The 16,688-nt window shown below is 45.4% G+C and overlaps 1 protein-coding gene across 3 annotated transcripts in view; it reads right to left on the bottom strand.

The window, feature by feature from the left end:
- Positions 1–16,688, bottom strand: part of ZZEF1 (zinc finger ZZ-type and EF-hand domain containing 1) — a 113,322-nt gene that overhangs the window by 30,993 nt on the left and 65,641 nt on the right. For all 3 annotated transcript variants that reach the window (XM_060080571.1, XM_060080572.1, XM_060080570.1), the window contains exons 27-36: positions 16,246–16,325; positions 13,761–13,854; positions 12,524–12,992; positions 11,489–11,653; positions 8,305–8,424; positions 7,352–7,513; positions 5,644–5,773; positions 3,813–3,951; positions 2,072–2,237; positions 611–873 (exon numbers count right to left, since the gene is read on the bottom strand). In XM_060080571.1, coding sequence (XP_059936554.1) covers positions 611–873; positions 2,072–2,237; positions 3,813–3,951; positions 5,644–5,773; positions 7,352–7,513; positions 8,305–8,424; positions 11,489–11,653; positions 12,524–12,992; positions 13,761–13,854; positions 16,246–16,325 — 1,788 coding nt within the window. The remainder of the gene's footprint in view (positions 1–610; positions 874–2,071; positions 2,238–3,812; positions 3,952–5,643; positions 5,774–7,351; positions 7,514–8,304; positions 8,425–11,488; positions 11,654–12,523; positions 12,993–13,760; positions 13,855–16,245; positions 16,326–16,688) is intronic.

Here is a 16,688-nt window from a genome sequence, read left to right as displayed (position 1 = left end):
GAGTCTTAACCGCTGGACCACCAGGGAAATCCCTAATCAAACTATTTTAGTTATAAATAGCTCTCATCTAGAACACGGTTGTGTGGAAGTAGATTTGCACTCCAGGTTAAAAAAAGGCTGCATTCCTTTGGCAAAGTTAAGTCTGGTGGATTCAAATACTAAATACTTCATCCCCGGACATCAAGTTTTAATTATTAATTTTTTTTACATCTTCATGAAATATTTTAGAGAAACTAAACGCTACTTTAATGCCGAAATTTCTCTCAAATGAATCTGGGGATTTTTTTTTTAATATTATTTATTTATTTATTTATTTATTTATTTATTTTGGCTGCACTGGGTCTTAGTTGCAGCATGTGGGATCTAGTTCCTTGACCAGGGATCGAAGCCAGGCCCCCTGCATTGGGAGCACAGAGTCTTAGCCACTGGACCACCAGGGAAGTCCTGCATCTGGGCATTTAAAATTAGGTTCCACTCCAGGGTGAGCACCTCTTGTGGAAAACTGGGTTTTACTGCCTCTGAACTGAGCACTGCATTTCACTTCCACTGGGGCTGTTGCTTCACAAGCAGCTGAGGGGTGGTCTGGTTTCCATGCATGAGGAACAATTACCTTTTCCCTGGTGAGCCTTCATCAGACAGTCCCCGACGAGCTGCATGCACTGGCTCCGCAGGGTGGTGGCACTGCTGCGGGCCTGGGGATCCAGCTTTTCGCCATCCACGTCCTCGGCGCTGGCCAGGTGGGTGCTATAGAGAGCCAGGGCGGCAAAGAGCAGCCAGGAGTAGTTGTGGATGTAAGGCTGGATGAGCCTCTGCCGGTCGCTGATCCGGATGGTCACCATCGGATGGGCAGTGATACTGTGGGTAGGCAAGTGGCTGCAAAGGCAAGACATTTTTAAGGCCTACAGGTCTTTGTCAGCCCCGAAAAAGGGAGAATGGGGCCTCAGGGGACCACATGCATGGTCACAACTGGGCATCAGGTACCTCTAAGACTGTGGTTATTGAAAATTTAAAGACAGGGTCCCTGGTGGTGCAATGGTTAAGAATCCGCCTGCCAATGCAGGGGACACAGGTTCGAGCCCTGGTCCGGGAAGATCCCACATGCCATGGAGCAACTAAGCCCGTGCGCCACAACTGCTAAGCCTGCGCTCTAGAGCCCGCGAGCCACAACTACTGAGCCCACATGCCGCAACTACTGAAGCCTGCGCGCCTAGAGCCTGTGCTCCGCAACAAGAGAAGTCACCGCAATGAGAAACCCGCACACCACGATGAAGAGTAGCCCCTGCTTGCCACAACTAGAGAAAGCCCGTGCATAGCAACGAAGACCCAACGCAGCCAAAATTGAATAAATAAAATTAATAAATTTATATAAAAAAATTTTAAAGATGGGTATGGGCCCTCTCTTCAGAAAAATGAACAAACACTGCACATTCCATTTTGGGATTTCACAACCCCCAGAAGAGTGTCTATGGAAACCAGGTGAAGTAAGAATTCCTTATTGTGAAGTTTCACAGGGTGTGGTTATAGCATTTTGGTAATGTGAGAAAATGACCATAATCTTTAGAGATGGATATGAAGTATGCAGGAAGGAAATGATTTAAGGTCTGGAATTTGCTTTAAAATACTTTAACAAAGAAAAAAAAAAGAATAAGCTAAGCACACATAGCAAAATCTTCCTAATTGTTGAGTCTGGGTCATTGTTACATGAAGATTCATTGTACTACTCTCTTTACTTGTGGGTATGTTTGAAATTTTTTATAATGCAAGTTTTTTTTTAAATTATTTTTAAAAAGGCAAAGGAATTGAGCCTCCCTGGTGGCGCAGTGGTTGAGAGTCCGCCTGCCGATGCAGGGGATACGGGTTCGTGCCCCGGTCTGGGAGGATCCCATATGCCGCGGAGCGGCTGGGCCCGTGAGCCATGGCCGCTGGGCCTGCGCATCCGGAGCCTGTGCTCCGCAACGGGAGAGGCCACAACAGTGAGAGGCCCGCATACCGCAAAAAGAAAAAAAAAAAAAAAAAGGCAAAGGAATACATGAAGAAAAGTTTACCAGGCTAGAGGTCATCTGAGACATACCCATAGGAATATTTCTTGGCTGCATAGCATCCATAGCAAAGGTCAAAGTCATCGCACACATTGCAATTCATCCTCCGGCCTATGATCAAACCCTGGCAGTGGTCACACGTAAACTCCATGTTGACCATTTCGTGGTCATCTCCGTGGCCCTCAGGCTTCACCCCACCTGGGGGAAAAACAGCAGCGTGAGGTGAATTGGGCAAAGGGCTCTCAGAAGGGCTAGTTTCCAAACCCAAACCAACCCCAGAAGCAGGGTTGTTCCCAACAGATTGATCGGGGCGTCATGGGCCACAGGAATCTTCTGGAGACCAAGGGTTCCCCAGGTGGCTCTTAGCATATGCATCATGTTCTTGGCATGGAACATCTTAGCAATGGTACCGTGCATTGACCCTGCTTTTCCAGCGCAATACGGAGTCTGATCAAACAGGACACCAATCCCATCATGACCTCCATTTGGCAGCACAAGTCCACACACCAATCTGTGGGCTGTCTCCCATGACCTCTCCTCTAACAAATATTGGTGTATTCTTCTTAACAGGCACTGAGAAGTTATCAGGTATTTGCTCTTACTTTTTCATTCCCGAATCATAGATGAAAACAGGCTCCATAACCACAGACCCACTGAGTGAGAAAGAATGTTAGTCACGAAAGAGACTGACAGCTCTGGTCTCCTTCTTACTCTGAGTCCAATGGGTCTCTGAGCCCCGTCATACACCCTGCTCAATGCTCCTTACCTCTGATCCACTTCAGTTCCCACTGCCAGAAACCCAGTCCAGGCATGAATCCCCTTGTCACTATTGTGATTGATTTCCTAAAGGAAACTCTTACATGGACAGAACCCCCTTTCGCTAGCATAGCTCTGGTCATGTTAACACCTTTCTTGAAAAACCTTCCCCACTGTCTGTAGACTCATTCAAATTCCTGAGCCTGGTATCTCTGGGTCCTACAACCTGGACCCAACCTGTCTCAATCTATCACTCAGCAGCAGACACTGGAGAGTCTGTCTAAACACACTACATATGCTCACTCCTCTGTCCCTGGGCTTGCTCGGCTTTGGATGATGATGCACTCTCCACTGTTTCCTTCATCACCCAGCTCTAACTTTCTTCAAAGATGAATTCACATCCCACCTCCTCCACAAACCTTCCTGCAATGGTAGCCTTCCCTACTTCTCAACTTTTCCAGAACAATCTATACTGCTCATCTGTAACTCAGCATGTACACTCTTGTCCTGGAATATACATTCTGTGAGCAGGGCCAGTCTCCTGCTAAGACTATAAATGCTTCCAGAGCAGGGGCTGTATCTTATTGGACTGGGTGATGCACACAGAGGGCAGTCAACTGCTTACTACTGACAACCTGCTTTATCTCAGCACCTACAAGTCAAGAGGATTCAAGACTTTCTGAAGTTTGCTTGTGTGTATTTTACTTCTCATAAACACTGCATGATTCAGAAGGCAAAATCATTTCCTGAAAACTCAGCTGAATGTACATTGATTGGTGCTGAGTGTTTATCAAGTGCCTATACCCAGAAAGATAGAAGATGACAGCACATCACATAACAGAGCTCTGGAGTTTATCACTCAGTTGGGGAGATAAGCATCATATTCGCCAACAAGTCAGAGGACACTGCTGGGGCTGTACTGTTACTGTACAGTGGGAGTTTAAAAAATGACAAGATCACAGAAAACAGAAATGCTTATTCCTTTTGGGTATGGCACACTCAGGCCGTGAAATTTACCTAGGAAGCAAGTCTTGCAGAGATCCATGTCGCTGCACTGCAGACACCGGTAGCGATGCCAGGGGGCAATTTCGTCACACCCATCACAAGAGATGTCCACGTTTAACAGGTCGCAGTAGCGAGCAATAAACATGTGCATCTATAAGATGAAATAAAACACAATTAACCAACAGACTTTTAATGTGGCCACTATTCAGTAATCAATCCATCCTTCAGTATGTACTTAAAATATTCCAGGCACTGTACTAGGTGCTAGGATTAGGAGATACAGGAGCTTAGTGTCTAGTTGGGAATTCCCTGAAGCAAACAGATGACAGCATACAGTATGACAGGGGCTTGGATAGACAGTTTCAGGAGGCTTACAGGGCACGTGGAGGTTTTTCAAAGGTGCTAATTCCTCAGGTGAGACCTGAGGGGCAAACAGGCATGAGTGGGTGGGGGTAAGGGTGGTGGGCACGCCGGATAAAAGCAATAGCAAGTTCTACAGGAGGCACGAAAGGATCAAGGCAAGGGCTCATGAACTTGGCAATAATTCCGTACATAGAATACAGTGTGGAGGGGGGATAACCAGATAAAGTTAGAAAGGTTAAACCACAAGTGCCTGGGATGCTAGTCTAAGGAGTCACGGACGTTTTAAACAGAAGAGTAACTGAGCATTCTGAAAGCTCCTCTGGTTACTGAGTGAGAACAGATCAGAGAGGGCAAGACTGGAGACAGGGAGACTGACCCTGACAGCAGCTGTTAAAGCACCCCCCCAACAGGTGATAAGGGCTGGACTGGGCCAAAAGTGAGATGGTGGAAGGTGGGAGAGCTGAGAGGTAGTAGAAGGCAGAGGTGAGGAACCCTGGGGGCTGACTGGTTATAGGGGCCCGTGAAAGGGAAGGATCAAGAACAACATCCAGATTTCTGGCTTGGGTACTTGGCTGGACAAGGGTACTGTTCACAGATACAGGAAACACTGCAAAAGAAGCATTGTTTGCTGGCACTTAAGAAGAAAAACTTTCTGGGGAAAGAGTAAGGGCACCATTTCATGAGCAAAACAAATTGTTTTACTGCAAAGTCCCTAAAGGCTACAGTATGCTTTATCTTTATGGCCTAGAAATAAGGGAAATAAACCACTAAGTCACCATAGTAGTATAGCATAGCAAATATGCCAAGCCACCTTAGAATGGCTCCCAATAAGGTATTAACATACAAGAGAGAAAAATCGCAAAGGCCAAGTTGGTGTGCTCCATCCAAGCACCACAGAGATGCCAAATGAGCAAAGTAACTGGCACATAGTAGGCACACAAACTAAGAAAATGAATGCATCTGAAGCAGCAGATGCCTGGCATAATGTGGTGGTGACAGATAAACCCCTAATGTGGAGAGGGACATGGCAGGCTATGTGAGCCTGATGCCTCTACACATATGAATCATGTAACTCTGATTCTGGGCACACATGGCTGCTTCCACGCTCACCAGGCAACCTTCTGATTGAAACATGACTTCCCAAGTTGCTTGCCTACAGGAAAAGAATGTACCACGGACACCAGAATCCAGGGCCTTCAGCAATTCTATTTCTCACTGGCACCTAATATTTTACTTCAGCCCCACGAGCCTATTTCCTGTGAATCTAGTTCTACGGGAGGGAACCACCACCTGATTGTGGTCAAGTCAGGATTCAGGGCCCCTCAGGTTAAAGACTAGGCTGGGTGATGGCCACTCACTAAGGTACTGGCTGCCACCTGGAGCCCTCTCAGGGGACAGCCTGCTGGCACTCCCCCGCACAGACTCTCCTCTCCAAGCTCCTAGCAAGTCACTTCACGTTACTCTAGTTGAGAGGTCTTACTTTCCTCTGCTTCTCTGGATCTTCCTGGGCTATTTTTTCATACCAGGCCTCAAACATGCCATCCTGACACTCATCCATCCATTCTGAATTCTGCTTGGCATCAGCAAGCTCATCTTCTTCACTCCATTGGCTGAAAGAAGGACATAAAGAGAGAAAAGCATGCCTCTCCCAATAATCAAGGAAAGCGCTGGTTAGCAGACTCCGTGTCCTATGGGTCTAATACACGAGGCACTTTTAAACTTCTGAAGGGAAGAGGTCAGTTTGGTTTTCAAAGCCCCAGGATTTGCCAGCTGTTTGATAGATATATACCAATAAAAAGGGAGAAGCCCCTTCCAGAGTAGACTACAACGGGTGAGGAATTAGAGCTTGAAAGGTTGTACCTACATGGCATAATCCCACTCAGCAACCATTTGTGGTGAACCTACTATGTGCCAGGCACTGGAGCCAAATAAAGCAAAAAAAAAGAAAAACGTCCGATTTGGACATGCTCAGCACACCCTAGTGGGAGCAGCACGAGAAGGGAGTCAGGAGACCCGGGGGCCTCAGCTCTCCCGCTGGCTGCTGTAAGACCTGGACACAGCACTCAGCCCTGGTCCTCAGTTTCCTCATTTCTAATAGATAATCTCAGGGACTCCTTTTAGGTGCAAAATTACAGATTTCCATAATTTCAGTTTACACTTTGTTTCGGCAACCGGAATTTTAAATACAAAACTATTTGCTCGACAGCAAATGCAAAACATCTACCAACCAACAAATACACATTTGTTCATTCACGTGTTCCCACACACTGACTTCAGGCCTACTCAAACTGAGCTCTGCTCTGGGTGCTATGGGGAGTGGTGAGGAAGGCGCGGTCCCTACTCCCAACGACTGGGTCACGTAGGAGCAGGCTAAGCTTGAAACAAGAAGCAGATGGATGGCTGAAGAGCCAGCGAGCTGATGCCCCACCCATTCCTCCTCCTTGCTGTGTCCCAGCCCTCCGCCAAGAGTTCCCTCTGACAGCGGGGCAATGGCTGCGGTTTGTAAACAAGGAGACCGCTTAAATTCTATGTCCTTTTCCCAGGATATCGCTTCTGAGAGAGTGCAAATTGGTGTTGACTCATTCACTCATTTCCTCCTAATTATCTCCTCGTGCTCTTCTTCCCCCTTTCTCTTCTTTCTTTTCTATAGACATGAGTGATTAATGGGTAAGTGGAATGAGAAGTGGAAAGAAAAAAAAAGAAAACTTTGCATACTATTTTTTCCCCTCATACCTTAAGTCCTTGTAATATGCAAGAGGTTATAGTGGCTAAAAATCACACACACACACCACCACCAACAACAACAAAAGAAAAGGATTCTCCAATTCAACAAGCTATATGAGGATCTCCAAAAACGAGGAGAAAACTCATGCTGAGTTCACAATACCACCACCACCAGTTTATATACAACACCATGCACCAGATACCTGCTAAACACTGAGAAACAGAACTCATTCATTCTTCGCAGCAATCCTGAGGTAGGTACTGTTATTACCTCCAGCTCTAAAGATGAGGAAACTGAGGCACAAAGGAGTTTAAAAAGTTGCCCGAGGTCATCCAGCTAGTATGTGGCAAAGCCAGGATACTCCCCAGAAAGCCTAGCTCCAGGCCCGAGCTCTGAATGTGCTATGATCCCTGTACTTGATTAGCTACTGTAGGAACTGCAGAGTGCAGGACTGTGTTCTTACCTGATCACACTGTCATGGACACTTATATTTTCTTGTGACATTTTCATGAGGAGATCTGGTAACTGAATGTCAACAAAGAAGGGGAGGTCACTGGGTTCCCAGCCCATATCCAAAAGGTGAAGCAGGGCCGTCTGGACACAGGACAAGGCGGGCAGCAAGGACCTGAAGAGGCCACGAAGGGGAAAGTTACTAAAGCTGCCCATCATCCATGGAGACAACAGAAACACTGTGAATCAGAGACCTGGTGTGCTTGTCAGTGGAAAACAGAAGCGAACGCCAGATGGCTGGTTTGGGTTCCTTCTAATCTCTTTTCAAATTTCTCAGACTCCATACAAACCTTCTTCAAACTACAGCTTAAGCAAAAGAGTTCTGAAAGCATAAAGAGAAAGGTCTCCACCCTGCCAGGACTACCACAGGGGACACTTTACGGTAAAGGACTGAGCAGTAAAACTCACCTCTGATAAACAGCAAGGTCAGGGCCAGGCCCAATAAGCCTAGGTTATACAGCTCAGATGTAGAGAAGAACCATTTGATTTAAGGTTTATGTCTAAACCACTTACTATGGAGGAGACTGGGGAATGGCTTTCTATTCAAGTTTTGTTTGTTTTTAATTTTTATTGGGATGTAACTGATTTACAATGTTGTGTTAGTTTCAGGTGTACAGCAAAGTGTCTATTCAAGTTTTTAAAGCTGAAAATAACAAGTTACAAATTTTCAGATGAACCAAAACCCATCCACTTTAAAAAACTGTACACACCATATAGAAAAAAGGCTGGGAGAAAATATACTGATAAGTGAACACTAGCAATTAGCTCTAGATGGTAAGATTAGGGGTTATTTTTATTTTACTCTTTGTGCTTTTCTGTATTTTTAACAGTGGACATGTATTTCTTTTAAAAATCAGAAAAAACAGAAATAACTTTTTCTCTAGAAATCATAAAATTATCCCGTACCTGTCGTTTATGTTACTAAATCCTTTAACTGCTTTGACCAAAAACAGAACAAACTGATAGTAAGTGTCTCGAATTTCTTTGTGTAGATCTGCACCACAGCCCTCCAGGTGTCCAAAATAACTAGAAACAGAAGAAATTACCAGTCACTTAATTGCCAGAACATTAATCACTTAATTGTTAACGAAGTGGCACAGAAACTTAAATAAATAAAAACATAACTTCAGAAAGTAACAGACAAAACAGCAAGTGACTCATCTGCTTGGATCAAGAAGGTTGCCCAACAGGAGTATGGTGATGACAATTATTAACCTTTCTTTGTTATTATAAAAACCACCCTTCCCACCACTACCTGAGCGCCTGGTACCGTGTTAAGTATTCGTCACAAATTACCAAACTTAATCGTCTCCACACAGTCACGTCCACCCCCCTGCCTCCCTTGAGTGACGACTTTAGTGCCAAGCTCAGTGTCTTTCCGACCTTGATCCTTGTCACCTTGGAGACTCCAACACCCATGGGAATGATGCCCCAGTTCTGCCGTCCCTGGATTCTCTGCCATCTTCACCTCCAGCGATCTTCTCCTCCAGCCCCTTTGCCATCCCCGGCTGATGGTCATTTCCTTGACCTTGTCACCACAGTAACGGCGTTACCTCTGAAATCCTGACTTCAGAGCATCCTGCTCACGTACACTGCGACTCCCACCAATCCCAGGGAGCCTCAAGCCATGACGCTCCCTCACGCTAACTATCCACCACTGCCGCCAGGCTTTCTCTTTGCCCCGTACTCAGCTTCAATTCCATGGCCTGCCACCGTAATCACACCTTAGCAATCACCAGGTCATCTGCTGCCTTCTCCCTCCACATACTTGCCTGAGAAATTATATGCCTACATCAAAATAGCTCATTGTTGCTGGAGGAAACACCACACAACCAAGCTGACTAGTAGCACTTTACGTTCACAACCATAATTCTCAAATAATCTCTCCAAACTGTCAGGCAATCAGACCGGCTGTCTCAATTTCCACTACTATTTCAAACCTCCTGCTTCTCCTTAAACTTCCACTGCCTCCTCCTAAGCCATCATTTAGAGCTGATAACTACCCTCAAATTTTATATTTTGAAAACAGAAATGATCCCACAGGAACTCCCCCATCTTCGCACCACCAAACCTACCAACCAACTTGCATCTCTACCCCAGTGCGTTTCCCCCTGCTGCCAGAGACAGCCTCCCTGGCTCTCAAAGGCCGACCACTCTACTTACACCACTGCTACTGCAATCGAGCCCTCCTTCCTGCATCGAGTTTTCCTCACTACGGACCCACTCCCGCCAGCGTACAGTATACTCTGCTACCTCTGCAAAACATCCCCTGCAGTTACTATCCTAATCCTCTGCTCGCCTTTAAGGCCAAATTTCCTGAAATAATGGTCTAGTCTCCCGCTCCATTTCATCACCCCCATTCTCTTCTCAACCCAGTCCAACAGGGCTTGTGGCCTCACGGCTCCCGTAAGACTGCTGTCAAATCCAGTGTGTTCTTATCTCGCTCAACCTCTCACATCAGCATCTGACACAACGGACCATTCCTATCTTTTTTTTTTTCTTTTGGCTGTGTTGGGTCTTCGTTGCTGTGCACGGGCTTTCTCTAGTTGTGGCGAGCGGGGGCTACTCTTCGTTGCGGTGTGCGGGCTTCTCATTGTGGTAGCTTCTCTTGTTGCAGAGCACGGGCTCTAGGCACATGGGCTTCAGTAGTTGTGGTGTGAGGGCTCAATAGTTGTGGCACGCGGGCGCAGTAGTTGTGGCGCACGGGCTTAGTTGCTCCATGGCATGTGGGATCTGCCCGGACCAGGGATTGAACCCGTGTCCCCTGCATTGGCAGGTGGACTCTTAACCACTGCACCACCAGGGAAGTCCCATTTCTATCTTTTGAGATACATTCTTCTGTCGGCTTCGACGGCACCACCATCCCCTGGTTTTTGTTCTTGGTGGTCATTCCCTGGTCTCCTCAGCTGACTCCTCTGCCTCTGCTTGACTTCATCTAAATAAAGAAGTGCCCCTAATGCTCAGTCCGGAGCCCCCTCTTGTCCATCTCTCTGCACTCTTTCTAGAAGGTCTCATCTGGTCTCACGGCTTTACGTACCATCTATATACTGACAACATCCAAATTCTATCCCTACTCCTGGTTTCTTTCGAGAACTTTAGACTCTTATCTCTGTTTTCTCATATTTACTTGGGTATGAAAGAAGCAGTTCAAACTTAACATGGCCAAAACAAAACTTTTGATTATCACCCCAATCTGTTTCTTCCATACTCTTCCCCTCAGTAAAATGTATCACCATCCACCCAGCTGCTCAAGCCCAAATCCTAGAGGTTTCTTTCCCCATGACTCTCTTCATTCACCCTCTACGTCTAATCCATCAACAAGGCCTTACAATTCCACCTCCACAGTGTATCTTGAATCTCATCCTTTTCTCTCCTCCGCCAGTACTATCTCCTGGTCCAAACCACCTCCACCTCTTGCCTGGGCTACTGCAACAGTCTCTCCACTGCTTTTCTTCCTTCCACTCTTTTTCATGTAGTAGCCAGAAGTATCTTTCATAAACATATATCACAGCGTGTTCCCCTTGGGCTTAAAGTTCTCCAGGGACTTCCCATCTACAACTCTGGGTAAAATCCAAACACCTTAAACCATATCCTACAAAGCTTTACATAATCTGGGCCCTAATCTTCTGACCTCACCTCCTCCTGTTCTCTTGCTCAGGCACACTGGCTTTCTTTCTGCTCCTTGGGCTAATCCCCCACCCTAGGGTCTGTGTGGTGGTCCTTCTACCTTTAGTGCTCTTCCCCCGGATCTCAGCTGGTCAGGTCATGCCTTGGTTCCATGTCCTCCTCAGCCTGCCTTCCCCAACTATACAAATTAGGTCACTCTGTATGAAATCACCACATAGCCAGATTACCACTACATATGTATGTCTGTTTTTCGTTTGTTTGTGTTTGTTTTGTTTTGTCTGTCTCTCCTAAACAGAATACAAGCTCCACTAGAACAAGGATCTTGTCTGCCTTGCCCACTGCTATATACAACAAATTTGTATCCAACATGGAAATGATAGAGTTCTTAATTAGAGAAGACAATCAGGATTTCTTTAAAACGACCCCTGCTTGTTTTCCTTGCAGGCTCGTACTTTGGACTTACTTGGTAAACTCTTTCTGGCAGGTCAGAAGTTCCAACAGGAAAAGTATGAAAGGCGGGTGGAAGCAGTGAGGCTGCCCAAGGGACTCTGTACAACACTGAATGATCCTCAGGACCTCGAGGATGCTCCGGGCTTGGGCCTTCCTCAAGGAAAGAACCTTTACAACACTGGAGACAGAACTCAAGTCAGGAACACCCAGAAAACTCTCGGGCTGGGGCAGAAAGAAAACAGACCCCTACCCAAGTTCTGATGCCGTATTAATAAAAAGGAAACACTATTGTGAGGTACCATTCAGGAAGGATAGCAAGACCTGTTTGCTACTTTTAGTCATGACTCGGAAGCACTACAAATCAGTTCACTGTCCAGAAGCCCAACAGCTCACGCTGAACAATTAATTGATTAAAAAGGAACTCTGTCTCTGTGGTAAACCAGGGACAAACTTAGGACAGGAAATTAAAACATGCAATACTTCCAGAGGTATAGGTCCACTGACAAGTAATTTTGTCAGAAAATATCAAATCCTAAATTTCTCCCAGCGTTAAAATAAGACAAATTTATTTTGGCAGCTACGAAGAGAAATGTTTCTTTTCTTATCCAAATGGTACATTATTGAGATATAATGTACGTATAGCATAATGTACAAATCTCAAGTGAAAAAAATACCTCTTTAAAAATAAAAAAAATTATCAAAACTTTTTTCTTGAACATTCTAAGACAAATCTTGATCTGTCCTCCAAGTATTATTTGCTTGTTTTTTTTTTTTTTTTGCGGTACGCGGGCCTCTCACTGTTGTGGCCTCTCCCGCTGCGGAGCACAGGCTCCGGATGCGCAGGCCCAGTGGCCATGGCTCACGGGCCCAGCCACTCCGCGGCATGTGGGATCCTCCTGGACCGGGGCACGAACCCGTGTCCCCTGCATTGGCAGGCAGACTCTCAACCACTGCGCCACCAGGGAAGCCCTATTTGCTCATTTTTAACATGGACTTCAAGTCTTGGACGAGATTGGGTACCTGCTGCTTGAAAGGAGAAGGCGCTCACCTCTCGTGGGAGAGTGACTGATCTTTAATGAAGTCCATGGCATCCTTCAGCACGGGGTACTTCTCCTTCACTGTGGGCAGCGGTCTGGCCTCCTCCACTGAGCGGAAGGAGAGCAGCCGGAGCCGCCCCCGGGTGAAGGGAGGCCGCCGGGTGGGAGTGGAAGGTGATGAGGGCTCTTCGGCTGTGGCAGAGGACACTTCTGCGGCAGGAGCACCACTGCTGGGCGGCAGCGTGGGCTGGACATCCAAGCCAGGACTCCTATCTTCCACAGCAGGGGGCGCTGCTTTGGTGGGAGATGCGGAGGCTTGGAAATGTTCTTCCACCACAGAGCTTGTCCTCTGGCGCTTGTCCAGTGGCCGCAGATGATCTGTGTCATCTACAGCCACCAACTTGTCACTGCCTTCTTTTGAACGTACACCCATGGGCAAAAATTTCAGTAGTAGAAGACTCTTCTGAATACACTCTTTCGCTAAATGCAAAAAGCCAGAAAGATGATGAAAAAAAGTCGAAATTAAACGTGTTGCCTACTTTTGCATTGAAAATAATCTACTTAAACTCTACAGTTTAGGACAAGAAATACCTCCATTAACACAGTGATATATACACATCTACTGACAGGACAGAATCAAATTTTCTCTCATTATATACATCAAAATCTGCCTAGCACTACCATCAGCACACTTAAAGTTTTATTGTGGACATTTTCAAACATACATAGAGAGAGAATAGTATAAGGACCCTTCCCCTTGCCCAGATTTAACAGCCATCAATACAAGGCCAGTCTTTGTTTCACCCACTCCCACTCCCCACTCCCTGGATTATTTCCATGCAGATCCCAGGCATCACACTATTTCATCTGTAAAATCTTCAGTATATTTCACTAAAAAAAAGTTTTAAATAATAACATAACCATGAACTTTTAAAAATTAACAGTAATTCCTTAATTTCATTAAATATTTAGTGTGAATACACTTTAAAAACATAACAAGATGTAGCTCAAAAAGCACTTCGTGCCTCCTAAGGAAAGTCATTAGACAGATGCTCCATCTGGATCATGTTAATAAACAATTAACTGGCACTTCTCTATTTGTGAACATCCTTGGAAAATACATTTAGTGCCTGTGTTACCTTCCCTAGGTCAACACAGCTTCAACTAAACTTATCTAGAAGGTGGGCCACTGGTTTTCTACAAAATGGAAACAGAAGGCCCAGTGATGACAGCGGCGATGGCACTCACCCAGGCTCTCGGGGTTCACCTCAGCAGCTTCTGACCCGCGTTGTTCTTCTGCCTCAGTCCCCAGGCTCATCAGGGACTTCTGCTTCATCTCTAACTGGGGAAGGATTTGAGCCACATAATTACGCTGTCCAGACAGGGCAGCAAGGGCAGCCACAGCAAACTACTTCAAAAGCACACAGTGCTGAGATCCTGGAGAACTTTACAGTCCTGTGCACAGGGCTGAGCTGTTTTTGTTTGTCCTAGAAATAATTCAGGATTTGAAGCTGCCTAAAGGTCTATCTGCAAAACTACCTCCTTTTCAACTATGTGTTATTTGGGAGGGATTTGTAACCATGACCCTATTCTTTAAAAAATTCTAGAACCCTGGAGTTGGAGGGGCCCTTACCTAAAGCTGACCTAGTACAGACAAAGAAGTGAGGTCTCGGGACTTCCCTGGAGGTCCAGTGGTTAGGACTCCGTGCTTCCACTGAAAGGGGCACGGGTTCAATCCCTGGTCGGGGAACTAAGATCCTGCAAGCCACGTGGTGTGGCCAGAAATCACACACCCGGTTTGCAGCAGAGGTTGAACCACAAGTTGATCTCTATTCTCCTCTGAAGGAGGGGACACCTCTAAGTGATGCTGAGACTGCCAGGCAGAGAATGATGCTTCTAGTACCAGCACAGGCAATGGTCACAGTTTGGGCCATGGTGCTGACAGCCCAGACAGAAGACCATGTGTGATGGATGTAGACCAAGGTCTTAGAGAGAAGGCTGGTATCCTGTCTAATCATCGGCAGTCTGTCGTATGCTAAACCAGAAGCATAACCTACAATGTGCTTTGTCACAGTTGCCAAATCCTTTTTACTTGAACTGTGTGTGGCCGCTGACTTTATCGGACACTCTTTCTTTTTTTTTTTTTTTTTGCGGTATGTGGGCCTCTCACTGTTGCGGCCTCTCCCGTTGCAGAGCACAGGCTCCGGACGCGCAGGCTCAGCGGCCATGGCTCACGGGCCCAGCCGCTCCGCGGCATGTGGGATCTTCCCGGACCGGGGCACGAACCCGTGTCCCCTGCATCGGCAGGCGGACTCTCAACCACTGCGCCACCAGGGAAGCCCCGGACACTCTTTCTTAAATTGCTATTACTGCCTTGGTTCCTTTGTCAACACACTCTTCTGATGCACCTGCCACCATTCTGATGATGATACCTTTTAGTTTGTTTTGAGAGTCCCTGTTCATTTGGGTCTCCATCTATCTATCTCGTCTACACTGAGCACCAGCTATGTTCTAATCATTGTGGATTTTGTCCAAGGCTGTCTGTTCCTGGATAAACTCATACATTTTTAAAAAAACTATTACCAATGATTTGAAGTTATCCTTATCTCTGCCTTGACATTTATATTCTTTCACATTTACTAAATTCTCCAGCTAGATGTCTTAAATAACCTAGATGTCCTCAAACTGAACAGGTCTCAAACTGAACTTAGCACCCCACTCCCAGATCCAAGACCATTCTTCCTATTCTGGTCAACGCTTCTAGCCACCCACCAAGTCACCCAAACCAGGGACACGGAAACAGTCCTGAATTCCATGTGCCTGTTCACCACTCAGATCAATCACACAGTCTAATTATCTTATCTCCCAGGTAGCAGAAGCCATCCTCATCTAAGTACCACAACTAGTCTCCTGCTTTCAATCTTATTACCAGCCTCTACTCATTTAAGACTGCTTTCTCAATTACTATACAATATTTAAGGTGGCTGTAAATATATATATAAATAATACTAATATATACTCATCTCTGCACCTAAGAAATAAAAAAAATTCTCCTGAATTTGATGTTTATCATTTCCATGCATCTGTATAATTTTACTACATATTTATGTACATAACAGAGAGATCTAGTTTATGTTTAAGCTTTGTATGAGGAATATCACACCTATGCATTCTTGTACAACTTGCTATTTGTTGCTCATCAGCACATCGGTGAGCACCACCCATGCTGATACAGGCAGCTCTACTTCATTCACTTTCGCTGTAATACAGTATTACACAGTACTATGTAATCTTTTTGTCTGTTCTATAAATGGGACATTTTGTCCTTCCCGTTAATTGCTGTCACGAACAATGCTGCGGAACTACTTGTCTAAAATGCAGAAAGAGTGCTCTCCTCTGCCTAAAACTGTCATTGGTTGCCCAGAATCTAACGCAATGCTCTTCCCCCTAGTCTAAAAGGTTAGGTTCCACCAAGCAGCCTTTGGGTTACAGAAGGAGGTAAGGGGGGGGGGTGCTCAACTGAACCCTGTTTACTCTGACAATCTCAACATTCACCAAATTATGATTTCAAGGTTTCTAAATTATGTTTTATCCATTCACATCACTGAACTTCAGTTTTGAAAAACATTCCTAAAGTTAAATTTTTGAGAAGAGAGCTACTTACCTTAATTCAATGATATCATGGTGGGAAAGCTCGAAATATATAAAAATCACATGCAAAGGAAAACCTTACCATCCATATTCGAATCCCATCTGCCAAGGAATACACCTGTGCCAACTCCTCACTCAGGGCTGTCTTGCCCCCACTGTTTACTGGGGAAAGGAGAGGTTACATTCAGTTAACACAATTCACTACTGCAACATGAAGCCCAAAGTCACCTCCCAATCTCCGCAAAGGAAAACTCTTCCCCTGACACTTGCACATGCGGGTTCGTAAGAGAGGACTGGGGGAAAAAACTATCAATTAAACCACAAACACCTGTAATGGGTTCTCTGTGTTACTTCAAACTAACTTTTTTCACACAAACAGCATCTGAAATGGATATACTGTTAAAGTATAATATTAAAAGTAAAAATATAAAAGTAAAATATTAAAAAATTAAAAGCAAAATAAAAATTATTAAAAGTGAGTAAAAAATAATTACTAACATGGAAAATCTACAAACAATAAATGCT

The sequence above is a fragment of the Mesoplodon densirostris genome, chromosome 18 (genome assembly GCF_025265405.1).
Source record: "Mesoplodon densirostris isolate mMesDen1 chromosome 18, mMesDen1 primary haplotype, whole genome shotgun sequence".
In the NCBI taxonomy this organism is placed as follows: Eukaryota; Metazoa; Chordata; class Mammalia; order Artiodactyla; family Ziphiidae; genus Mesoplodon; species Mesoplodon densirostris.
Note: the sequence above shows the minus strand (reverse complement) of the source record. Positions and strands in the feature narration are given on the sequence as shown.